This window comes from Haliotis rubra, unplaced genomic scaffold (genome assembly GCF_003918875.1).
Source record: "Haliotis rubra isolate DU_JTF1 unplaced genomic scaffold, ASM391887v1 Scf349, whole genome shotgun sequence".
NCBI classification, from domain to species: Eukaryota; Metazoa; Mollusca; class Gastropoda; order Lepetellida; family Haliotidae; genus Haliotis; species Haliotis rubra.
The window spans coordinates 854,936-881,785 of record NW_025767023.1 but is presented as its reverse complement, the minus strand read 5'-3'; the positions used below and the strand labels follow the sequence as shown (position 1 = coordinate 881,785).

At 40.8% G+C, this 26,850-nt stretch overlaps 1 protein-coding gene across 1 annotated transcript in view; it reads left to right on the top strand.

The window, feature by feature from the left end:
* LOC124284940 overlaps positions 1 to 26,850 on the top strand; it is a 193,255-nt gene that overhangs the window by 130,938 nt on the left and 35,467 nt on the right. The window contains exons 17-21 of the mRNA XM_046721072.1: positions 614 to 760; positions 1,135 to 1,515; positions 5,280 to 5,356; positions 5,800 to 5,940; positions 10,811 to 12,232. Of these exons, the coding sequence (XP_046577028.1) occupies positions 614 to 760; positions 1,135 to 1,515; positions 5,280 to 5,356; positions 5,800 to 5,940; positions 10,811 to 12,232 (2,168 nt within the window). The remainder of the gene's footprint in view (positions 1 to 613; positions 761 to 1,134; positions 1,516 to 5,279; positions 5,357 to 5,799; positions 5,941 to 10,810; positions 12,233 to 26,850) is intronic.

The window sequence follows — 26,850 nt, the reverse complement described above, 5'->3', positions numbered from 1 at the left end:
TAGAAATCTTTGTTTTATTTATTAATGTAATCTAGTGTAATTTACATTTAGTGAAAATTTATCCATGTAAAGTAGCATTAATACAATTTGGTGTTACTAGTTGGTAAGCATCTGACCAAGTGTAGATGTAAATGTTCTCTGTTCTTTGCCCATGAGAACTAGGATCAAAATAGTGCTTAATTTGTGTGCCATGTCACAGTAAATGTTGAAATATATTTACAGTGTCTTGATAAAACACCTAAGATTTATGAAACCATGATTCATTTTATGAAAAATGATATAAAGTCAAATGATTCAAAACATAGTTCTGCACACCATCCCACACCATGGTCAGTTTCAATGCTAGTGCATGTGACAGAAAATCCTAGTCAATGTGTTTGTTTATGGGCCTAGTTAACTATTCTTAACTAACTAGTATTCAGGAAATCCAGCTCTCACGTTGACAGGATTACATAACGCCAGTTTTGTGATGTTTTTAAGTTTAATTGGATCATTAAAAAGGTATGGGTATAATTAGTTTTACACAGGTACATCTGAATTATTTCACTGGTGCCATATGTAGCACCCTTTGAAACAATTGCATTTCTATCCCTGTCTTAACCTTGTGTTGCAGCCCGAAGACCAGCTGGCAAAGATGGAGCTGGAGTATGAGCTGCAGAGTAAGATTACCAGTGCAGCTCACAAGTTGGCCCAGGACAAGGCTGTAGGCAAGAATGTCCGCAAACAGAGGAGACAGTCTTACAATAGAGCTCTGCAGAAGGTAAACACAGGCTAGACAAATGATATCAAGTCTTGTTCTTTGTGGACCATGGTGGTGGGGTAGCTTAGAGGTTAAAGCGTTTGCTCGTCATGTCGGGTTCGATTGGGTACAATGTGTAGAGCCCATTTCTTGTGTCACCTACCGTGATATTGGTGGAATATTGCTAAAAGCGGCTTAAAATTCACTCTTTGTGGAGTACTGCTTTTGTGGTGACCAGCAAGATTTTGGTTGTAAATCAATAAATTAGGAAACAGTGTATCATAGCAACTGATACAATATCAGCAGTGATAAAACTGTTAGCTTCCATCTGTATTGTCACCAATGAAGTTTCAGTCTGTTGCACAGCGTTGAACCAAGGTGTTATGTTGTTTCAGCTCAAGGACATGGAGAAGAAACTGAATGAAATGAAGCGCATGGCAGGGAAGGTTGGACTGCGAGCAGCATCCTCCACGTATGATGGTACGTATCTCCACGTGCACCCTAGGCTGTCCAATTCCCTCAGTGACGAAATGCTTTCCCCTGTTAGAGAATTTGACAGCCGAGCAACACAGTCTCTGTGGTTTCCCCGCACCAATTCACGATCGTTCCATCACAAGTCATACGTGGAATCCTGCAGTGATGAGGCTCTGTATGAGAACTCTGATGAAGATGAGGATGTGGATGGTAGTTTTTTGACCGGGGCGCGAGCCTCTTGGCATCAGTACCTTCTGGAGAAGAGTCTTAGTGTTCCCAAAGCACCCATGAAGGAGAGTCAGGTCTGAGGATTGATACAAGAAGGACGGTGCTGGGTTACACTGATCTTTTATCATGAACAGGGATGTGTTGTATCATTACATGGACTTGAAGCAATGCTGAATATCCCAAAGTTGGGTCACTTGTTATTGTACAGCTTTCACAGCATTACATGGTGCTCTTGCCAGATGTCTCATGCATACCAGTGCATAATGTAGCGTAGTAGGAATGATTGATGCATGGAGTGCATGGCGGCAGTGTGGTGTCAGGAGTGTTACCATGGTGACTGTGTGTTGTCAGGAGCGTTACCATGGTGACAGTGTGTTGACAGGAGTGTTACCATGGTGACAGTGTGGTGTCAGGATTGTTACCATTGTGACAGGAGCGTTACCATGGTGACAGTTTGGTGTCATGATTGTTACCATGGTGACAGTGTGTTGACAGGAGTGTTACCAGAAGTGTTATCATGGCGACAGCGTGGTGTTTTCAGAAGTGTTATAGTGCATGTGTTATGGTATCATGGTCATATGCTAGTGATCGTATGCATGTCTCTGTCAAGTGTACAGTGGTAGATGTATGCATGGTGCTGCAGCTTAGGGCGTTGTTGGAGTGAACACGTACCTGTATGCATGATGTCTGTAACAGTGTCGTGTGTATGTGACTGACAAGCATGGTGTCAGTGCTGAATGAACTGAATGCATGGATGGCAATGTTTGAGGTGTTCGTGTGATTGTTTTGTTGTTGCCATGCACTTGTTCTTTGTTTTCATTTTGTTTGTATGCTGATCTGTGTCATGCAAATTTGAAATGTCATTACCTGCTTATTTAATATCTCAGGTAGATACAGACTTAGTATTTTATGAAATGATCTGTCTTCCGTGGGATCTGAATCCCAATGGCCTTATAATCTCCAAATCCAAATCCCAGTCAACTTATTCCAGTCAGATCTTGGGTGGAATCCAAGAGTCGAGGTGTTAGCAATGCATTTCTCTCCCTGTAGTGTTTTATGTGGCATGAATATGTACAAGCATTTTATTTATTTTGTAATAAAAGTTTTATGTTTCCTTATTTTGGTTTTATGTTTCGTTTTTTGTTTTCTCATTTCTGTGTCGCACAACCCTCAGCCAGGGTTTCACTCTCATTTCTGTTTTGCATGGCTTTTAGTATCACTGCAGCTTTAGTGCTTGTTTGGGGGTGAAACAGCTTCTCAATGGGGTTCAGCATTGTGAATAGTCCATGCAATGTTGCCTTTTACAAGAATCAAGGAGATCTGTCGCATAGAAAAGAACTCATTTGATGATCCTGGTGCACTCAGTTCTTCCAAGGAAAGGCACCGTCACAACCACAATCTTGATCAACGCTTGTGGGAAAGTTTTCCTGGTCAAATAATTAGGTTACTTTCAAAATACAATTGAGATATCAGGGATGGCAATTTTCCGCCAATCCACACCTTTCCGCTGATTTCAAATTGATCAATTCTGTGAATCTAAATCTGAGAAACCCCCATTCAATGACACCGTATTAAGTTTTCAACTGATAATATATTTTCCTGTTGCCATCCCTGTGATATATAATCTATTCTGACCAACACCATAACCTAATTATTTAGTAGTTGTAACAAGGAATCAAACTTCCCTGTAGGAAGTGAAGTAGGAAGAACAAAAGTTTCAAATGACGTCTCAAATTGAGACGTAATTCAGTTATTGTTGATAGTAATTGAACATGCATCGGTTGTCGAGCAGGTTCTCAAACCGAGGTGTAGATTACTTGGGTGATAAGATATACTGTCTTCGTGACTGAGTCGGGTCTCATCCACTCAACCTTGACGGCTTGGGCTAATCCAATACCTCTACTATTGTGGGAGACACGATAATTGCAATGTCAGACTGACAATGTCAGGGTGTCAGATGTCTTGCTTTGTCACTGCAAATGTTATCTTGTATAAATGTACGATCGACAAGTGGAACAACTTTGTCAAATACATGCATCATGGAAACTGCCAAATTCCAGCATCTGCAGCAAGATGGACGTCTTCAATTTGGTGCAACCGACTTGCAATATTGTAAATGATTTTACATGTAAACACAAGAGTTGGGCTATTGAAATACAGCTCATTAAAATTTAAGGATAATGTCTCTTTCAGTTGACATGGGACACTGTGAAAGAATCTGTTTTCATTTTCATGACAAATGTATACTTATGTCACATGAATGACCGCTTGTGTGTGAATGGAGAAGGCAAGGTGTTCACATCACCCCAGGATTCAGTTGGTGATGAATTAGCCATAATTCTGGTTCATATACATTCATTTATACAGCTGTGTGTACATTGATATATACAGCTGATATACAGCTGAAACACTCAACCACGACCTATTGTCATCTCTCGCCATGACACAGGTCAATGTATGTGCAAAATCAGCTATAGCTGGAAGCATTCGTAAAATCTCGAACAAATGGAACTTAAGTCTTCTCAGCTGTGAGAACAGCAATTGTTCCTGAAAATATTTCTACTGTAGTTCTTGTCTTTTACTGCCTGCATATATGTTGGTCCACTGTTGTTTGTCCTACATTGAGATGTACAGTGATGTGTTGCAATGTGTGGTATTTGTAACTAACAGTCATTTTCGCCAATTTCTCCCCCGTTTGCAGCACAAAGCGAGGATAGTCTCCCCTTAACAGATAGTGGTACGTCGGTACTGTGTATATCCGACTGCACGTGTGCTCGAGTCGGGAGTGTTTTTAAGTGTCGCTGTAATAAACACTTTGTACAGTGTTCTGATCGTTAACAAGAATTAAAACAGTAAGAAAAATATGAAAATTAATTAATGTGCATTAACTGGTTACTGAAAATATGAATTATTTTCCAGTGGTTTCATCGTTTGGAGATAATCACTGCTTTTATGTAGTCAGTATGTAAATATGGTCTTCAGTGATCTATTGCTATGAAGACAATCTAATTTGACGATACTGCAACCAAATTTGAGAATGCAACTTAATTTAATAGAGAACACTGTACAATATTGTGCTGCATGGTACAATGTTAACAGGGAAGAATATTTTCCTATTTTGCCTAATTTCAACCCACATATTCATTTTCAGCTAATGAGCATAATCATTTCATTTGTCATTTGAGTTTGTCAAAGTTGCTGTTGCATGGCCAAACACTGGATCTAAACTGGAAGCATTGTGTTTTGTTCTGCATGTACTGTGACCGTTTACAAACACTTAAAATGTCCACACCATATATATCAAGTGCACACACCCTAAAACAATTCTGTAACTTTTGCAGTTACCATGGCAATGGTAACGATGTCTTCAACCCATCTGTGTTCATACACTGCATGTTATAACCCAACAAGGAATGCATTATCATTAAATACACAATATGATTTGTAACTGAGAACTAGGTGTGTTTCAAATTTAAATCACTATTTGTTAGATTTTCATTTATTAAGTCTCAAAAACCTATAGTAATGCAGTAGATATTTTTAATCATTTCTTACCAAGACTGATATTTAATGTGAAGAACACTGGAATTCAGTTAAAGACAATCCAGAACAAATTGCAGCTTTGCGCCAATATTGTAAGGATTTGAATGTTAGTGCATGAACATTTTTAAAATCGTAGAAAGAATGGTTTGAATGCATGAGTCACCCCGTTGGTTAGAACTTGAATCTGTCATAGAACAGGAGATGATATGTATTTTGTGTGAGAAATAAGATCAGCTTGATTTGTTGGTGTTGATTGGATTGTGCCGACTTTAAGGAGTTCTTCTGATGGTTTCAGATTCAGAGATTGTATCTCCAGCTCAGTCGCCTCCGGTGCAGCGTTATCAACGTGAACAGCCGGTACATCACCCTCAGGTGGGGTTTTGGGATGCTCTAACTGTATGGAATATAAAGCTTTGTTTAACTGTCTCCAGGCAGCTCAAGCTCAATAAGCTTGTAAATTGTATGGCAATGTGATATTGCGTTACCATGTGAACTAGTTGGCATCTGGGGCGGTGGGGTAGCCTAGTGGTTAAAGCTTTCACTCGTCTTGCCAAGGACCCGGGTTCGATTCCCACATGGGTACAATGTGTGAAGCCCATTTCTGGTGTCTCAGCTGTGATATTGCTGGAATATTGCTAAAAGCGGCATAAAACTAAATTCACTGAGTCGCTCACTAGTTGGCATGTATTGTATTTAAAGTGGAATTTCATGAAACAGAAAATGTTCGTTGAACATAATAAATTTATGAGTGAAACAGTGTTTTGGTGATGAAACAAGCCAATCCTTCACTTCAAACAGTTTGGATAACATTGTAGTTGTTTTTCAGGGAAATATGAAAGATCGTCCTCCCATCTCTTCTCAGTCATTCCACCACCAGCAACGCCCCCAGATGAAGACAGCCTCACCCCTCCCCAATCCATCCCCCACAGTGTAACTCTAAGTCCCAGTCACAGCAGGTATGTACTTCCAGTGAGGCTCAGGACACTCACAGTTGTCTCCCTTGAAGAGTCAACACACGTTATTCATCAACCAAAATTACTTTCTTTGAAGTGTTTCATGTTCTGAAAATTACTTCTTTTTATGTAATTTTCTATAAATAACTAATTTCTCCATCCAATAGTACATAACTTTTAAAAAAAAATTAAAAATACCAGGATGAATAACTGATCTCTAAGTTTATTTCAATATGTAACAATTGGAATTATGTTTTCAGACTTTGTAATTAAAATATATATTGAAAATATTGCAAACAAAATCTTGAAATTACATTTTATATTCAATATATGTATGTATGCGTTCAATATTCTCCCTATGGTGATGGAATCATAACCTTATACATTATATAATGCATGCTCATTCATCTTATATCCTTGAATACCCTTAGTCTGTAAGAGACTGTAAGCACATACTAGAGTTACCATGGTTTCAGTGTGATTTTATCATTTCCAAAACAGTAGAGTTTATATAAAATGCCTCTATATACATGTGCTGTAATTAAATGAATATTAAAATAGACACTAATTTTGCCTGTTTTCCATTGCAGAATGCTTGTTTTTCAAATTTCGGAGAATGTTTAACATGTTGAGTGTGTTGATAACCTGACTGCAGTACTGGAGATTGTGCACAGTTTACTTGCGTCCCTAGCTGTCTGAGCAATGGAGCTTTCTACTTACCCAGACTCACCATCACTCCCCTCTCTAACATGGCTTCCTGTCCCTGCTTGCTTGACATAGTCTTCATCTTTCGCATATCCTTCATCTTCATGAATGTCATCCTTCTAACCTTTAATTCTTCATCCTACTAACCTTTTATCTTTAACTCCAACGGACCCTTGAAGGTTAGAATATTGATCTTCAGCAACCCATGCTTTTCGTAAGAAGTGACTAACAGGATCAGGTGGTCAGACTCGCTGACTGTGTTGACACATGTCATCGTATCCCAAATGCGTAGATCGATGCTCATGATGTTGATCACTGGATTGTCTGGTCCAGTCTCGATTATTTACAGACCACCGCCAAATAGCTAGAATATTGCTGAGTGCGGCGTAAAACTAAACTCACTCACTCACTTTAACTTCATTCTGTGTTCATTCCTTCATCATCATAAACTTCATCATATGCTTCATCCTTCTATCCATTTATCTTGACCTTTGTCCTGTGTTTGTTCCTTCATCATCATGATGTTCCTCTTCCTCATCACCTGATATGTCACTTATCTATATCCCTGTCTTTATCATGATGAGATCACTTCCTCTTGTAAATATATATACTGACCTACTTAAAAACATGTTCAATGAGCATCACATCCCAACATCACCCTGACAATCAACATCACATCCCAACATCACCCTGACAATCAACATCACATCCCAACATCACCCTGACAATCAACATCACATCCCAACATCACCCTGACAATCAACATCGCATCCCAACATCACCCTGACAATCAACATCACCACCATGACAATCAAGATCACATCCCAAAATCACCACCATGACAATCAACATCACATCATAACATCACCACCCTGACAATGAACATCACATCCCAACATCACCACATCACCCTGACATTCAACATCACATCCCAACATCACCACCATGACAATCAACATCACATCCCAAAATCACCACCATGACAATCAACATCACATCATAACATCACTGCCCTGACAATCAACATCACATCCCAACATCACCACCATGACAATCAACATCACATCCCAACATCACCCTAACAATGAGCATCACATCCCAACATCACCCTGACAATCAACATCACATCCCAACATCACCCTGACAATCAACATCACATCCCAACATCACCCTGACAATCAACATCACATCCCAACATCACCCTGACAATCAACATCACATCCCAACATCACCCTGACAATCAACATCACATCCCAACATCACCCTGATAATCAATCAAACATCATGACATCCAACATCACATCCCAACATCACCCCTGACAATGAGCATCACATCCCAACATCACCCTGACAATCAACATCACATCCCAACATCACCCTGACAATCAACATCACATCCCAACATCACCCCATGACAATCAACATCACATCCATCAACATCACAATCAACATCACATCCCAACATCACCCTAACAATGAACATCACATCCCAACATCACCCTGACAATCAACATCACATCCCAACATCACCATGACAATCAACATCACATCCCAACATCACCCTGACAATCAACATCACATCCCAACATCACCCTGACAATCAACATCACATCCCTGACAATGAGCATCACATCCCAACATCACCCTGACAATGAGCATCACATCCCAACATCACCCTGACAATGAGCATCACATCCCAACATCACCCTGACAATCAACATCACATCCCAACATCACCTAACAATGAGCATCACATCCCAACATCACCACCTGACAATCAACATCACATCCTAACATCACCACTGACAATCAACATCACATCCCAACATCACCACCATGACAATCAACATCACATCCCAATCATCACATCCCAACATCACCACCAATCTAACAATGAACATCACATCCCAACATCACCCTGACAATCAACATCACATCCCAACATCACTACCATGACAATCAACATCACATCCCAACATCACCCTGACAATCAACATCACATCCCAACATCAACATCACATCCTGACAATCAGCATCACATCCCATCATCACATCACCCTGACAATGAGCATCACATCCCAACATCACCCTGACAATGAGCATCACATCCCAACATCACCCTGACAATGAGCATCACATCCCAACATCACCCTGACAATCAACATCACATCCCAACATCACCCTGACATTCAACATCACATCCCAACATCACCCTGACATTCAGCATCACATCCCAACATCACCCTGACAATCAACATCACATCCCAACATCACCACCCATACAATGAGCATTACATCCAACATCACCACCCAGACAATGAACATCACATCCCAACATCACCACCCAGACAATGAACATTACATCCAACATCACCACCCAGACAATGAGCATTACATCCAACATCACCACCCAGACAATGAACATCACATCCCAACATCACCACCCAGACAATGAGCATTACATCCAACATCACCACCCAGACAATGAGCATTACATCCAACATCACCACCCAGACAATGAGCATTACATCCAACATCACCACCCATACAATGAGCATTACATCCAACATCACCACCCAGACAATGAACATTACATCCAACATCACCACCCAGACAATGAGCATTACATCCAACATCACCACCGAGACAATGAACATCACATCCCAACATCACCACCCATGACAATGAGCATTACATCAACATCACCACCCAGACAATGAGCATCACATCCAACATCACCACCCACAATGAACATCACATCCAACATCACCACCCAGACAATGAGCATTACATCCAACATCACCACCCAGACAATGAGCATTACATCCAACATCACCACCCAGACAATGAGCATTACATCCAACATCACCACCCAGACAATGAGCATTACATCCAACATCACCACCCATGACAATGAGCATTACATCCAACATCACCACCCAGACAATGAGCATTACATCCAACATCACCACCCAGACAATGAGCATCATCAACTCACTCATCATCATCATCATCATCATCATCATCACCATGGCAACCAGATATCCCCTGTAGCGTGTTTGTTTCAATAACCTCTATAGAAGACCCCACTATACCTGCCCAACCTTGTTCATCAAGCACTGTAAGTATCGGCTCCTTTCTGCCGACCAGCCCCAGTCATGGCATACCCTTTCCTTGCAATCATAACATAACCTGCTCTGAAATACCTGTCCTGACCACAGCAAGGGCGTGAAATGATGGAAGACTGCTCCAGTACATGGCAGCGTTGAGACAGCAAATATTCAAACAGTTTATTTAAGAATATCAAAATCAGTGTTAGAATCAGCAGATTTCAGGTGTGGGACACGTTATTATTACTCACCCGTTGAAGATATCACTGTTTAATAATTTTACAATGTTATTACACATTGTGTAATAACATCGCGTGATGGCGTACGTATGACGCCAAAGTGGTTTAGAGTTATGACGTCACAATGCTGATACCTCTGTCACACTAGTATTAGACCTTGCTTGACTCGCGGAAAGCTGAGAGTCATCACACTCCTTGAATTCTTAGGAAAAAGGTACTTTGCTCGATATTATTTTACTAATGTTGGGTGAATAATAAATAAAATACTAAACGATGTCCCGTGCAATACCATATTTATGAAACTCGTGAATGGTATTGGTATCTAACTCACTTTCGCTCATTAGATACCAAATCATTCACTCGTTTCATAAATATGGTATTACACGGGACATCGTTTAGTATTCCCTATTTATTAAATTAAATTATTGAAATTGATATTACTGTTAAAAATATGTAGGAAGCAAGTTAACCAATTGATGGATTTTAGCATTTTGCCCAGTTCTTTTAGCGGAACTATGCTATTCTAAAATTACGTTACTAAGTCATTCTGATCAAGCAAGCTGGGTCCCGATATTTTATTGCTGTCCAATCATTTCACTCCTTACAAGCTGACCCAGTGACATTTGTAATCCAATAATATATACCATATACTCTAACCACGTGGTATATACCTTATACTCTAACCACATCCACAAGTGTACAGCTAACATACTGACAGCATGCCTCCCTAACACTCTTGCCTGGCTTCCTCTAACCTCTAACTGGCTGTGCGGCTGTCCGTGCGTCCGTCTGTACCTTGTGCATTGTTTCTCTCTGCAGTCCCCAGCTGTGTGGTGGCTACCTGGCCAGCAGCGTGTACGCTACCCGCACGCAGTACCGCAGTCAGATGTATCCCACTCTCAACAGCCGGAGTCGTTCTTCTTCCAGCAATCAGTCGGAGTACGACAACATGAAGCAGGCCGGGCGGCTGGAGGGTAGTGTGGACAGCGGCTTCAGCTCGGCCAACAACATGTACAACATCAACTCCCAACGCACCTCCCACTACGAGAGCACCGACCATCTGAAGATGACGGCAAACCCTAACTACCAGGGAGAAGGGGTGTACGACGACAGACTCAATCTGCCATCGAAGCATGGCAGCCTTGATGGAGCTTATCGGAAAGCGCAGCAAAAGTATAACAGCTTGGAGCGCAACTCGAGACAGGAGCATCCTGGGAATGATCCGAACCTGCCCGAGTTGACGCCATCACGATTCGGGAGTAAGCGTGAATCACAGACTGAGTATGAGTATGATCCACCATCGCATCGTAGTAGTATCATGGTCGAGGTACCAGTGCATCATGAGGAGCATAGTGGTAACCGTGGTGACGGAAACCGTGGTGATGGACGGACTTATTATAGTGAAAAGCAGTTCTGGCAGGAGGCTGCGCCGACAGATCCATCACCAATCGTACGTAGCCCAGAACCAGAACGTAAAGACAATGCAGGTAGATCTGAGAGTCCACAAGTAGATCAGTGTTACAGCCCGCGAGGGTTTGAGGGCTCGTATACGAGGTCGGAGAGATATGTGTACCCTGCTTCCAGTGACCAAAGTGGTAATGCGAGACTCAGAGAGTCCCAGCCATCACCTCAATCAAGTTCTCTAGTGACTGTCACTCGACTTCAACCCCATATGGAAGTCAGTAAGCCATATGAAATGGCAGACTTTTACAAGTACAGTGAACGTTTACGGCGTCAGCGGTTAATAGAACATTACCAGAGACAGTTGATAGGAACTGAACGCATCTCTCGGGCCAGTACTCCTTCACAACACTCCACGGACAGTGAAACGTCACATCACTCGGGGTCCGGCCAGTTCCAGTCCAGTTCAAACCTAGTCCACCCCCCTAGTCCATATCGGGCTTGTACCCCCCAATCCCCTACCTACTCGACAACATCCTCGGTGTCTGTGGGCCACCCACAGGTGATGTACGGTCAGCAGCAGCAGCAGCAGCAGCAACAGCAACAACATCATCCAGGAGGAGGGGACCATCCACAGTATGGCGGGACAAGGGAGGTGACCAGCTCCTTCCAAACAGTCAAGAGTCAGGGTCCCGGAGTGCAATATGTGCAATCGATGTCGTTCCGTGCACAACAAATCCAGAGTTCTGCAGCTGCACAGCATAAAGTCTACCAGCCTCTGCAGCGTATGAAATGCGAGCCCATTAAAAAGACCTTCAACCCATCAAACTCCACACTAAGGTGAGAGTCAGCCATTGTTGGGCTGGCTGGTGTGGATCTCGGGGTCGTGTGTGTGTGTAAACACTTCTTTCACGGTCAGATGGAGGACAGGTCATAAGTTCAATGGTGTGCTGTGATTGGCTGCAATAATCATAGCCTCGAACCCACTGGTTTCTCTGTGTGCAGTGTTTTACCTGCTGCTGTTAGTCTCCAACCCAATTTTTGAGTTTCAGTTGCCATGTGAATGAAGTAACGCTGTTTCTAGTTGATGCCAACTGACACTACCACTTCAATAGACAAGACTGTGCCTGCGTTACTTTTGTTGACTTTTTGTTTGGCTTCGACCACGCCTAGTATTAATCATGACAAACAACAGGACATGACAATTCAGGGTCAATTGCAATTTTTGCCGATACAGCACGCATATAAAATTCTCGACATGCTTCAACAAAACTGCAGACTTTTCAAATACCATGCAACGATTATTTTGCTGCCATCGAAAAAATATAGTCATAATGTGCTTTGAATGCATGTGATTCTATGCCAATATTTTTATTTATTTTTGGTGTGTATGCCTGAAATGTTTTTGTGGAACATCGAATTTCATCATCTTGCATGTCTCATCATCGTTTGTCTGATGCAGGCTCAACATAGAGTGCATGCCTATAGTTACCATAACAACCACTTGTTTCCATATCAACCATTACTAACCAATCATTCATTACTTAATGCATGACCTGTCTTTCACTGATCATGTGACCACTGTCACGTGACCTCGTTGCTACACCAGCCACCCATACTTTCTGTTGCCTTGTTGAATGTCGATGCATGTCTGCAGTTGTGAAACTGTCACCATTTTCTATGTTAAAAATGCCAGTTATTTTTTTTTAATACATGCCGCTCGAGTAGCGTTTTTATATGAAAAATGGAAGATTTATAAGTCTGCCGATTAGAAGGAGTCGATGGCAGAGCTGTGTTAGATTTCTAGTTTTAAATGTTACCACAGTTTTATAGTTACCAGTGTAGGATGTACTCGTTTCTGTGACTGCTGATCTGTGAGTGAATGGGTGTCATTGTTTCTGAGTTCACCGTTGATTGTCCTGTCTCTGTTGATGGTGATAAGTCCTAGCAACGTTAACAGCATTGTGGTGTCGCGCAGTTTGCATGAAGGCAGCAGGCCTGATGTCACTATGGTGACCGACCAGGGCATTTAATCTGGTTGGAGGGTACCTTTAACATTCAGCATTTTAGAGATATAAGGAACTGGTCATTAATTGTAAGGAATTTCAGAGGTTTCTAATACACTATTGCACAGGAAATGTTGACCGTTTCCTGATGCTCGTCAAAGTTCTTTTCAGGACCCTCCCTGAGGAGACAAAATGCAAAACCTTTTCATGTGTACAATTATTTTTTAATTGTTTTCATACCCCTCCCAAAATATATCTGAATTTCCTAATGCACAGGAACCGACGATCATCTCCTCATGCCAGATATCTTTTCAGGACCCTCCCTGAAAAGACAAAATGCAAAACCTATTTATGTGTATTTAAATTGTTTTCATGGCTCTCCCCATTCTCTTCCCACAGAGGTTACTTGTCATATCTTCCTACGAACCTCTGTTCTAATACGGCCATATTTCCCGGTTCTCGTAAAATCCCCTAGCGGCAAAAGATCGCAACACGAATAATCTCCCCTTCTTTCTATCCAATCAGAACACGTGTTACATCGACTTAGATTCAACTTGACTAACACAAGCAAATGTGGGGCCACAAATATCCCCGATCTGCCAGGGACTTGTGTTGATGTTACACACAAGACGTTTAATGGCTAGCTTGTCCGTTGTCAACGAGGGCGATGGAGACGCCACTGATCCGCCATAACATGACTGAGTTCTGTCTAGAAGAAACGTTTGCGCATCGCGCAGGGGAAGAAGTTTAGTTTTCTCGAAGCATACGGAAATTACCGAGGCCTTGCGAATGATCACTTTTGAAACAACGTCGCTGATTGCACAACTAAATCTGATTGCCTCCAATCACGAGTCTTGAACGCTCACACCATGAAAGGGCCGTATTAGAACAGAGGTTATGTAGGAAGATATGACAGGAGTAACCTCTGTAGAAAGAGAATGGGCTCTCCCCAAAAATGTGTACTTTTCATGATTCCCATGAGACTGTCCTGTATTTTGGTGACCCTCCTCTGATCGCCTTCCTTACACTAAATCATCAGTTCTTCAGCTTCAACAGGTTCTCCATCATGAAAGACAACATTGCTTCTCAAGAATCAATATTTCAAAATGGCAAATTATTTGTGTTTTTGTTTCAGGTTTTTGAACAAGTTAGTATTTCATATTTTGATACTGAACATGACACATAATGAACCTCAACCTCATCACAACACATACTACTTCATGTCGACACATTGATGAGATTATTCACACCATACAAGTTGAGTTGAACGTGTAGTTGCTGAATACGTAAATTCTTGTAGCACCATTCTATAAGCTCCTGCCTACTTAATGCCAACTGCAGCAGATATGTCACGAAAATATTGATATTGACTCAATAGAAAAGGGACCAAAATCTGTTTACCTGTTTATGAAATAGCTTGTGTTGTATCATGCTTACAAGTTGATAAACTTGGTATTGTCCGAAGTCGGTGTCACTCATGAATTTGTATCATTCATTCAAGTAGGGAATTGTTTTTAGTTTAGGGTGGTATTGTGTTTGAAATCTATCAGTATTTTTTCTCGGTTCAATACGTCAGTATGAAAAAGGCGGCAAAAGCAGATAAAAATCACTGCGTGTAAAGGGAACAGTTATAGACAGTATGTAAGTCAACAGTATTTATGGAGTTTCATTTCCGAACATCAAGATTTTTGGGTCTCAAGACAAGAATTGGTACCACAACAGCTATTGCCTGTAAATGTTTTTGGTCGTTAGAGTGATAAAAGTGAACTGTAGTGTGTGGAGACCATATAAAATTAGATGACACCGAGACATCTCAGGACCGATATCCACTGCAAAAAGAACACAGGTCAAATTAGTCCCACTATGGAAAAGGGGGATAACTCTTTCAGGCTTACCTAAATGACTGAAGCATTCATAAAATCTATAATGAGAGGCAGCAAAAGCCACACACCATTCTGAGTAAATGTATAGGTGGCATCGGTTTGCTTTAATATTTAGAGATATTTTCCAAACAACAGATTAAATCTCAATATCACAGAATTTGTTAATGTAATAACGAGTAGCAGAGAATCCTATCAAAGCCGAATGTTACATTGTTTATTATGAATAATATTAATTCATTGTCAATGACTTTTTTTGTTTTTATGACTAATTTCAGACTTTCACATTACATTTTTCTTTGATTTGATTCAAAATCAGTTTTTTTCACCATTCATATTCTGAGGAAGCTTTGGTCTAATATTCATCATGCTTATGTAACCTAACTGATATTATGAATATTCAAACTCCATGACTTGTGTGTTCCATTTTAGATCTGAACATTGATAGCCCTGAATTAACTTCAATTAGCATATATAGCAATCATCGCTGTGAACATTTTATCTATATATTCTGTGCTAATTATGAATGTTAGACTAAATGCATAGATTTGTTAATCCCAATGATATCAACAATAGTGCATATTTCATTAAAACTTATGATCACCATATTGGTTTGTGTCGACATGTTCGTATTACTGAGAGACAAATTCAAGAAAAACCTTTTCAGAAATTGGATATGCATCCTATGCACGGTCAGCTGTGGAATCGACTGAAACCAAATTGTGCTTGATTCTTTGTTGGCAAAATGTTATGAAGCTTTTTTTATGGGTACAATGTGTGAAGCCTGTTTTCTGGTTTCCCCTGCCGTGATATTGCTGGAATATTAATAAAAGCGGCATAAAACTATACTCACTCACTCCAGTTTTTTTTATTTGTTGTATTTCGAAAATAACTCACTGTTGAAACCTGCGGAGTCAGCACAGAGAGCCTACAGTTTAAGTGACTGCTCACTTTGAGTCTGTTCTTTAAGGTTAAGCGAGGTTTTTCTTGAGTTTGTCAGCCAGTAATACACATGGGGCATGTTCCACTACCTGTACGTGATCTTTGCTCTACAGCTGTCATAACTCCCAACTCTGGACAGTCGTAGCTCTAGGATTGGTTGTGGAACAGGGTCAGACTAGGTGTGTGTTGTAGAGAGTAGCTTCACGAAGGAAAGATGGAGAGATGTGTGCATGTTAGAGCAGGTGATTGTTCTGTGTCTATACTCATCTGTGTATCACTGTGTGGCGTCACTGGTGTAGGAACAGCCAGCCATGTCGTACACCTCGGACTCTAGCCCTATAGGCTATCATAGGATTGGGGGTAGCTGGTACTCTAGCCCTACAGGTTAACATAGGACTGGGGGTAGCTGATACTGAGGACTATAGGCTCACATTGGATTGGGGTAGCTGGTACTCTGCCCTATAGGCTGTCCTTGGGTTAATGTTGGCCTTGTGAAGGTGAGCTTGAACTCATGACAGTGTAGGTGGTACTGAGGACTATAGGATTGGGGGTAGCTGGTACTCTGCCCTACAGGTTAACATAGGATTGGGGGTAGCTGGTACTCGGCCCTACAAGTTAACATAGGACTGGGGGTAGCTGGTACTCAGCCCTATAGGCTAACATAGGACTGGGGGTAGCTGGTACTCAGCCCTATAGGCTAACATAGGATTGGGGTTAGCTCGACACAGCCCTATAGGCTGTCCTTGGGTTAATGTAGGCTTTGTGAAGGTGAGCTTGAACTCATGACAGTGTGGGCTGTCACAAGGGACTCCCATATATCGGAGTAGGCTGGGTTAGGATCAGGGTTAGCTCACACCCAACCCAATAAGCTGTTTCAGGGGCTCAGACATCTCAGCTTCGACACTTGTCTGTTTCGGCTGTTTTAGGGGCTCACTAATCACCTCTGACACATGTCTTTGTCATCTGTGTTATGTCAAGCTTAGCTCCGACACCTCCATGTAGGCTGTGGCAGGGTACTGTCAAGCTGGTGTAGACATCACAGCTCACATTGATGTTGGTTGTCCTACAGTTCCTCTCATCCAGCATTATCTACTGGTCAGGAGACTCCGAATGTAGGATGGCCTGGTTGCTGCAGCTGGCTGTGCTGTATCTCAGTCATGGATTGCAGGGGTTTTACCAAAGTGGTTGACGCCTGACCTGCACCACTTTAATATAACTGAGTTACTGTCCACTCAGAAAATGACCCAGTGCTATCTTTGCTAAATATGGTGAACGGTGCTCGGGATCTGGTCTCTGTACACTTGTGGGTGAATCTTGTTGACTGTAGTTGGGATCTGGTCTCTATACACATTTACTGGGTTAACCTTGATTATAGTGGAGATCTGGTCTCTGTACACATTTACTGGGTTAACCTTGATTATAGTGGAGATCTGGTCTCCCTGTACACAAGGCACTGGGCTAACCTTGTTCACCATAGTGCAGATCTGGTCTCTCTGTGCACAAGGTACATGGTTAACCTTGTTGACTATAGCGGAGATCTGGTCTCTCTGTGCACAAGGTACTGGGTTCATGCTGGATATAGCGGAGATCCGGTCTCTGTACACATGTACAAGGCTAACCTTGTTGACTATAGCGGAGATCCGGTCTCTGTACACATGTACATGGTTTACCTTGTTGACTATAGCGGAGATCCGGTCTGTGTACACATGTACATGGTTAACCTTGTTAACTATAGCGGAGATCCGGTCTCTGTACACATGTACATGGTTAACCTTGTTGACTATAGCGGAGATCTGATCTCTCTGTACATGAGGCACAGGCTGACATGAGTAGCCATCATGACTTTCATTCATTAGCCTTCAACCCCAGTGAAATAGCATTGATCCTAAAGGTCGACAAGAGCACAGGGACCTATGAGTGCAGTACCAGAGGCACGTATGGAAGGCATTGTCTCCCAGCCATGTACAAGCTGCGACAGAGTGTCTGATGCAGGCTACCATTGATGGGAAGTGTTTCTGAAGGAGCCGTCCCTTCTGACTTCAGCCTAGCCCCCATACACAGACTTATCGATATACTCTCCCAACTCCGTGTAGAGCCCTTGACCTTTCACAGAAAACATGCATTAGTGTTTGTTGTAACAAATCCTGTACCGAGGTGCTGATACTATTTTCCTTCCACTTAATATCACATTACCCTCACAACTATATTGGTATAGATGGGGTTTCAGGGTTCATGCAAGAATTTAGAAACATTCCAAGTTTTGTCATGTTAATGTGAACACTGAGCAAAAACCTTGATTGAAATAAATGATGGTACAAGGTTTATGTTGAGAACCGGATTTGTTCTGGTTTGTGAAACTCAGCCGCTGTTGTGTAATACTGGCTGGAGTGTGTCCTTGGCTTATCACATGTGCTGCTGATGCTGTTCATCGTACTATTGCGTGGATGTTATTTTCAGTCAGGGTAATATAAGCTTGCTCTGGCAGTTTTCATACAATGAAATATGGCAAGCAATTCTCATGTTGAAAATGTCAACTGAAATAATAAAAAAGTATCTTAAGTTGAAATATGATTATGTGTTTGTTGTTGTTTGTTGAAAAGATTCCTGAGTCCGCAGTTGAAAGGTAACGTGTGCTTTGTAGAACAGTCAGTATTCAGAGTTGTCCTTTAGGGTCCTTCATAGTATTGAATTGTAATGACCCCCAAATTCTTAAATTTTAAATGTAGTTTTCTGACAAAGAACCTTTGACTTATGTCCTCAATTTCAAACACTAGAATGAGTTAATCATCTGAAATTGTGTTGGCAGAGCAGCGACGGGTTAACATAGTTTTTGAAATTTAGGTACTAAATGCTGAAGGTATATTTTCATCAAAACCGAGACTTGCACAAGTCTGATAGGTAACATTTAATCATTTAAATGATAATTTCTACAAAAATAACAGACTGGCGTCAACTTATGCAGACTTGACTCTTTGAAGGAAAATTCAGCCTTGGAGCAAGGCTAATCAAAACCATGTAGTCCAACATACTCTTTATGAAACTAATATATATTCCTAATGTACATTTTAGATTGATCCCTATGACCCTAACCTCAATATTGGTTGGCATTGCTGGTAAAATCCTGAATGCAGAATTACTCATTCAGAATTGATGGATGAAGATTATAGACTTACCATGCATCAACTTGTGCCCATGGTCTGTCTTCCTTGTGATTAGGGCTTTGTCCTGAAGCAAGATGTGTGTAATTAGGATAATGTATTTGCATACTTAGTGCCCCCCTGAGGTACTTCTGCACCATTTTGTAAGGTGGGTAGCCTAGTGGTTCAGGCGCCGACTCGTCCGGCCAAACAACCGGGTTCGGGAACCCATTTCTGGTGTCCCCTGCCATGATATTGCTAAAAGCAGCGTAAGTCAATCAATCAATCTTTATTTTCTTTGTAGTGGAGGCCATAGGCCCAGGCTACACTTCAGGATTTCAGAGCGGTACATATGTGCATATATAGTTCAGAATACAATAAGTTAAATTACAAAGTATACAAAAGGAAATATGATATTATTGGCATAGAAGTGAATCTTCTAAGTAAGTCCATACTCACTCATTCTGTATGCATCCTTACAAAGAAAAAAAATAACCATGACAGTGTGTAATTTCTTTTATATATTACAGATTGTTTATGGAAACTGTAGCAGTGTTGAAGGGTTATGTATTCGCTGAGTTACTATTATGTAAAACATATTAGTTTCATCATTGCTTAAACCATACTTTTAATTACTGCTTGATCCCAGACATCAGATTAACTTGTTTATGGTTTTAATAATCAACACTCTTTGTCATTTTGATAATTGTTTGTAGTGATTACTATGACAAATGTCCTACATTAACTAGCCGACATTATCAAGGCTGGTTGGATGGCCCAGTGATTAAAGTGCTCGCTTGTCACACCAAATTCTCGGTTTGTAACTAGATGGTTACAGTGTGTGAAGCCCATTTCTGGACTTACCACTCCACTTCCCTCCCCACAGCTGTGATATTTCTAAAAGAGCCATAAAACGATACTCAATTAATAGGAAAGAATTTTCACAAAGCTTGACCAACAAGGTGCAGTTTTGTGACTTGAATCCACTTGCTTGGTCTGTGATTTGGTCCTGATGGACCCCCATGTAACAATCAGGGAGGACTAAAACACATGACAGGATTTGGGGAAGTTGAAAATAATTATGATTATTTTTGGATTGGAATATGATTTAATTGTGTGATTTAGCATTAACATACAGCTTTAACCTCATGGACAACTGCATGGGGTTGCTGTCCAAAATGGTCAGACGTTTGGGAGGATCTGGTTTATTACACAACCCTCTAAAATAAAATAAAAAAAATCTTAATTCCATCTGTTGGAACCAAGTTTTAAATCAATGATAAAAATGTTCTTTGGAAAGACTTTTTTCTCCCGTTTTGAACAACTGGACTATTTAGCCCAAACTTTTCTCCTGCCAGGAGATTTCTTCAGGTGCTCAAATATTAAATATATAAAACACCGACTAATTATGTTTGTGGTGGTGGGGCACTGAGGTAGCCTGGTGATTAAAGCATTAGCTCGTCACGCCGAAGACCCAGGTTCAATTCAACGCATGGGTACTATGTGAGAAGCCCATTTCTGGTGTTCCGCTCCATGGCTAAAAGCGGCGTAAAACCCAACTCACTCGTCAATATCGTCTTGGCTAAAGCTCTTGTGTACAGGGTGTGTGACCAACACAAATATCTGAACTATATATGGAGAGAGATAAATATAAAGATATATATAAGGTGTGTAGTAAGAGCGTATGTGTATCCACGTATGTATGTATGTATGTTACTATCTATGTTACTATGTTACTGCTGTGACAGTCGCCCAAACCTTTTTGTTTGTAGAATCCGACCATGATGTATCAAAAGCTTACACTTGGCCCATCAATGTATTTGAAACCAATTTGTCCAGCTTTGATGAAGATCCCAACAGCCCCAACACAGCCCTTCCAGAGTAGCTATCCATCAGCCGCCTAACCATCTAAGTTCAGGCGTGTGATTTATATCGCACTAGTAATTGCCTCGTGTGGCAATATCGGCTCGGACTTTCACTGTCTGGAGATCCAGAATTTCTCAGCCAGTTAGATGATTGTAAATTTTGTCAAAGATGCAGAACAAATTGTTCCATCCTGCTGCCGAATCCATCAGGTGACGTTTCATATTGACTGCCGAAGTGGGCAGAGATTGATTATTTTGCTGTAGTAAACTTGGATCACATAGTTCTTTTATTTGCTTGTAACAGTTTGTATGTATTTGACGGAGGTTATATCTTCAAATCAAGATCTAGTATTGGATTTAATTGCTGTTTTAGTATTGGTTGTGAAATGCAGAGGTTATTTGCTTGGTTGGGGCTTGGGGGAATAAATGAAATTTATACTAATAAGGAAGTAGAGGTTACATCCTTCTTGAAATTGAGTGAGTGAGTTTAGTTTTACGTCGCACTCAGCAATGTTCCAGCTATATGGCGGCGGTCTGTAAATAATCGGGTCTGGACCAGACAATCCAGTGATGAACAGCATGAGCATCAATCTGCGCAATTGGGAACTGATGACTTGTGGCAACCAATCAGCGAGTCTGACCACCTGATCCGCCCCTGTTACATCTTAAACTTGATCTGGATCTGGTTTCTTGTCGGTTATTAAAATAGACTGAAACTACTTCAGCTTGGTTTTATTTTATATAAACTATATATTCATTCGGGAAATGACTTCAAATGAGACAATCCAAGGAGAAAAACTACTTCAATAGTTGCAATAGTATTGCAATAGTTGGTCGTAATAGACTATCGCAGTAGTTGTTTCCCCCCTCATCAGTCACCCCAACTAATACTCCACAGCTGTGGTCAGTGCCTGGCGACAGAATACATCTGTGGAGCTGCTCCAGGACTAGTTAGTCCAGGCAAGATGACAGTTCCTCACAAGACCTTCAGGTGTTTATATTTGAATTAAATATTCGTAAAGTTCTTGAGACATTGAGTGAGACGTGTGTTTAAGTAGATGTCAAGTACAACTTAAGTGTAGCTTTGATTGTTTCACATTGCCCAGTTTATATCAGAGCATTATCAAACATTCCTTTCTCCAGAGAGTTTGTGAAATTGGTTCAGTGGCATGTTGGAATCTGTAAATCATGAAATTAATGCAGCACCAAATTAAAGTGAGTGTTCATGCCTAGCCAACAGTCTCATGAATTTAATATGAAAAACCCAAGCTGATGTTTTAAAATAGAAAGTTCCAAATAGGGCTTATCAAAATTCTGACCAGGTGACTGTACATGTGGCGAGTGTTGTTTCTCAAAGGACAAAGTTGTTTAAGCAAAAAAGCACTGTTATTTATTATTCCCTTAGGGGCAGTGGGGTAGCCTAGTGGTTAAACGCTAGCTCGTCAAGGCAAAGAACCCGGTTTCGATTCCCCACACGGATCCAATGTGGGAAACCCACTTCTGGTGTCCCCGCTGCTATATTATTCGAATATTGCTAAAAGCGCCTTTTAAACTAAATTCACTCACTCACTCCTCATTAAAACTTTCTGATTTCTTTGTGAAACTTAAAAAGCATGGCTGGTTACTTTTTCATTCAGTTTTTCACTTTTACTCTTTATATTTTGAAGTCCCCAGCATTTCAAGTAAATTTGAGTCTACCAGGTGTTTAATCGTAGTATTTTTGTGATTTTAATGTATGGCTAAATCTCAGTATAAATGCCAATGGCTGAAGCGATGGTGTAAATCCAGCTAGGGTCCATGCAGGTAGCAAAGGTACTGTAAGTCCCCATGGTCCCTAGTATGGTGATCTACCTTCAGTTGTTGGCGATCTATAGCCTTTTTTGTATCTTGTATTGTCCAGTTTTAACCTTCCACACTAGTTTTAAATCTAATTGTGATATTCTAGTTGTTTTACTGTCCTTTGATGACAGGTTTTATAACATACACATATTCAATTTCAATGTAAAATGTTCTCGTTACGATATGGCTGAAATATTGCCGATGTGACGTTAAATAGTACCTCACTCACTCACTCTTTATATTTTGAAATTTGGGAGATGTCTATGTAAGGGTGGTGTAGGGTAGTCTAGTGGTTAAAGTGTTCGCTCATCACGTCGAAGACTCGGGTTCAATTCCTCACATGGGTACAATTTGTGAAGCCCATTTCTGGTGTCCCCGCCGTTAATTTGCAAAATATTTCTAAAAGCTGCATAAAGCCAAACTCATTTATCCAATATCAACATCAACACCCATGCAGTCTTCCAACTGTAGGTGAGGTGAGGTGAAATTGGGTTTAACGTCGTGCTTGAGAATATTTCGCTCATATGACGACATGCATGTGTGTGTATGTGTATGTGCGACTGCTTGTACTAGCCCAGGTTTTATAGTGCTAGCCCACTGAGATACCATGCCGCAGTGAAGCATGAATACCCCACTCAGACACATTATACTGACTCCCGAGCCGACCAGTCCTTGATGTACCCATTAATGCCGAGCGCCGGGCAGGGACCAACAAGTACCATATTTTAACGTATTTTGGTATGACGAGGTCGGGGATTGAACCAGCAACCTTCCTCTCTCCCGGGCGGACGCTCTAACCACTACACCACAGAGGCGGTCTCCAACTGTAGGAGTATTGAGAGATGTGGTACCATGAACTCACAATAAGATTCATAAGAACATTACCAGTTACTTCTCTGTGTCTATTTATGTAACAGTGTGATTACTCTTCATAACCAGTAATTACACAAACCTTGGGAAATAAATCCGGTGGAGTGTATTTATCAGCATGGAGGGAATGTGTTTTATACGAACAAATGTGCGACATTAGTGGACGTTCCCTCAATCTTAGTTGTGCTGCTTCCGTATCCCGGATGATGTTCTGCGACATTTGTCATCAATTTCCCATTTTGTGGTAATAACTTTGATCATGTAGATAGAAATGGACAGCAAATGTTCCTAATATCCCAATCTCCTGCTCTGTCATAGCAGGAAGATGTCCCACAGCACAGCTGTTAAGATTAATGTGTAATGTAATGAAAGCCTGTCTGCTATATTCAATACTTAATGGGATTGGCCAACTGGCTAGGTTAGTCAATTCACTTTCCCTTGGCAGTGTTTGAACCTTATGATCCAGAGTTCGAATCCCAGATTATAATGATCATCCGCCTCCATGGTGTAGTGGTTAGAGTGTCCGCCTGGAGAGCGGAAGGTCGCGGGTTCGATCCCCGACCGCGTCATACCAAAAATCGTTAAAATATGGTACTTGTTGGTTCCAGCCTGGCGCTCGGCATTTATGGGTACAACAAGGACTGGTCGGCTCGGAGTCAGTATAATGTGTCTGAGTGGGGTATTCATGCTTCACTGCGGCATGGTATCTCTGTGAGCTAGCACTATAAAACCAGCTTAAGTCTGGGCTAGTACAAGCAGCCACATACACACGCATGCATGCACGTCGCCATATGAGTGAAACATTTCACCTCGCCCAGATTATGTTCCTAAGTTTGTCGCCACCATGCTGATGCTCATGTATAGTAGAACTGCATCATTTTTGGTTTTACACCCAAATCAGGTGGTGCGCCACAGTAGAGCTGAAATAGTGTTCACAGCTGTTCATTTCCCTTGGAGTTATTTCCCTTTGCAGTACAAGGAACCAATGATCAAGAGTTCAAATCCCAGATTGTTTCTTGGTTTGTCACCACTATATTGATGCTCATCGATTGTAGACCTGCATCAGTTTTGGTTTTCCACCCACAGTAAAGCTGAAATCGTGTTCACAGTGGTTTCTCATTTCTTATAATACAGAGTTATTTCCCTTTGCAGTACAAGGAACCAATGATCAAGAGTTTCAAATCCCAGATTATGTTTCTAGGTTTGTCACCACTATATTGATGCTCATCGATTGTAGACCTGCAACAGTTTTGGTTTTCCACCCACAGTAAAGCTGAAATCATGTTCACAGTGGTTTCTCATTTCCCATAGAGAGTTATTTCCCTTTGCAGTGTAAGGAACCAGTGATCAAGCGTTCAAATCCTTGATTAATTTTTCATTTTCACATGAATTGTGTACTGAATCATTTTTGCTTTTCCACCCACATCGGGTAACACAAGAATAAAGATGAAAAAATGTTCGCAGCAACATTAGTTAACCCACGTGATCATCAGTAAAGAGATGAGGCCAACACTGACGTGTCCCTCATACCGTCAGCAGGCCTGTACACAAAACACTTCCCTGAAGACACTTTCAATAAACTGGGATCAGGTGGATACAATGTCTGCTTAGGTCAACACCCTGTGTTTTTGATTACATGGATCAAAGACAAAAGGAGATGGGTTCCTGCACATGACAGATATTTTATTATTTCAAATATTGAGATCAAAGACAAGCTATACTCCTTCAGATACAGACTTCCTGAGTTTTGCCAGTATGTGCAGAAGTGCCATGCTTCCTTCTCCAGTAAGATAAAGAAATGGCAATCTGATATGGTTTTATCGTCTCCTCAATTCTTTTATATGTAGAGAGACAAAAAATAACCTGTCTGGGTTGACTTGAGATTACTTCTTGAATGCAGCCATTGAGTACACTATTAACACAGATACAAACAAGTAGATGTTTGAAAAAGTCATTGTTTTTAACCAAAATAATTTTGTTTTAACTTCAGATAACTTAAGGGTAAGGTTGATATAACTTGGTTTAAGGAACACCATCCTTGAAACTTTGTGAAATTTTGGTGAAAAAGACAATTGAAACTTCCAGATACCTTCAAAACTTGGTAATCATGTTGTATAATGTATCCAACAAATGAATTTTTCTGATTTCAGGGAAAAACAATTATTTCAGTGTTTACTAATTTGTTGAGAAGACAACAATATTGATAAATTTTCAATGGAAGAAAACCAACTCCTCTGCAATTATTACTTGCCATCAGCAGACGTGTAAATAATTATTTGAACCTTGCTTCTCTGTCAATCAAGTCACTTCTTCACCATCCTCAATTCTACCAATTTGAGCCCATAAATCCATACTACAAATATTTTTTTTAGTGATATGGGCTTTTTGGCTTTTTTCATTTTACCCAGCCAGCCAGTTTGGATCAAAGACTTGGGCCTTAGGATAGAAAAATCACAGTGTTTGCCTGCCAGACAAGTGGTTTTCTAACATTCCTGTAACATTCTGGAAAAAGCAAATTGAAAAATAGATTATTCTATTTTTCTGTCTCATCCTTGTGACTCAGTATTGTACAAAACAAGTCAATGAAACTTTTGGGGTTTTTTGTGTTATTTTGGCCATTAGCAAGCATGGTGAGAAAATAAATCTGCACACTGTCTTATAAAGATCCCCAAACAAAACTGATCAGCTGTTAAGAAAAAACAAGACTGGTGTGGCCTAATTAGTTTAAAACAATTACATTAACTATCTCCGATCTCATCCTTGTGAGGAGATGAAGATATGAGTATTAATACCAAGGTAAGAGTATTATTTTCAACACAAATAGAAAAGTCAGTTATGTCATTGAAACTCTGGAATGTGACTCTGAAAGGCAATTAGTGTCGCTGATAATGAAACCTCAGCATCTGCAAGATCAACCGA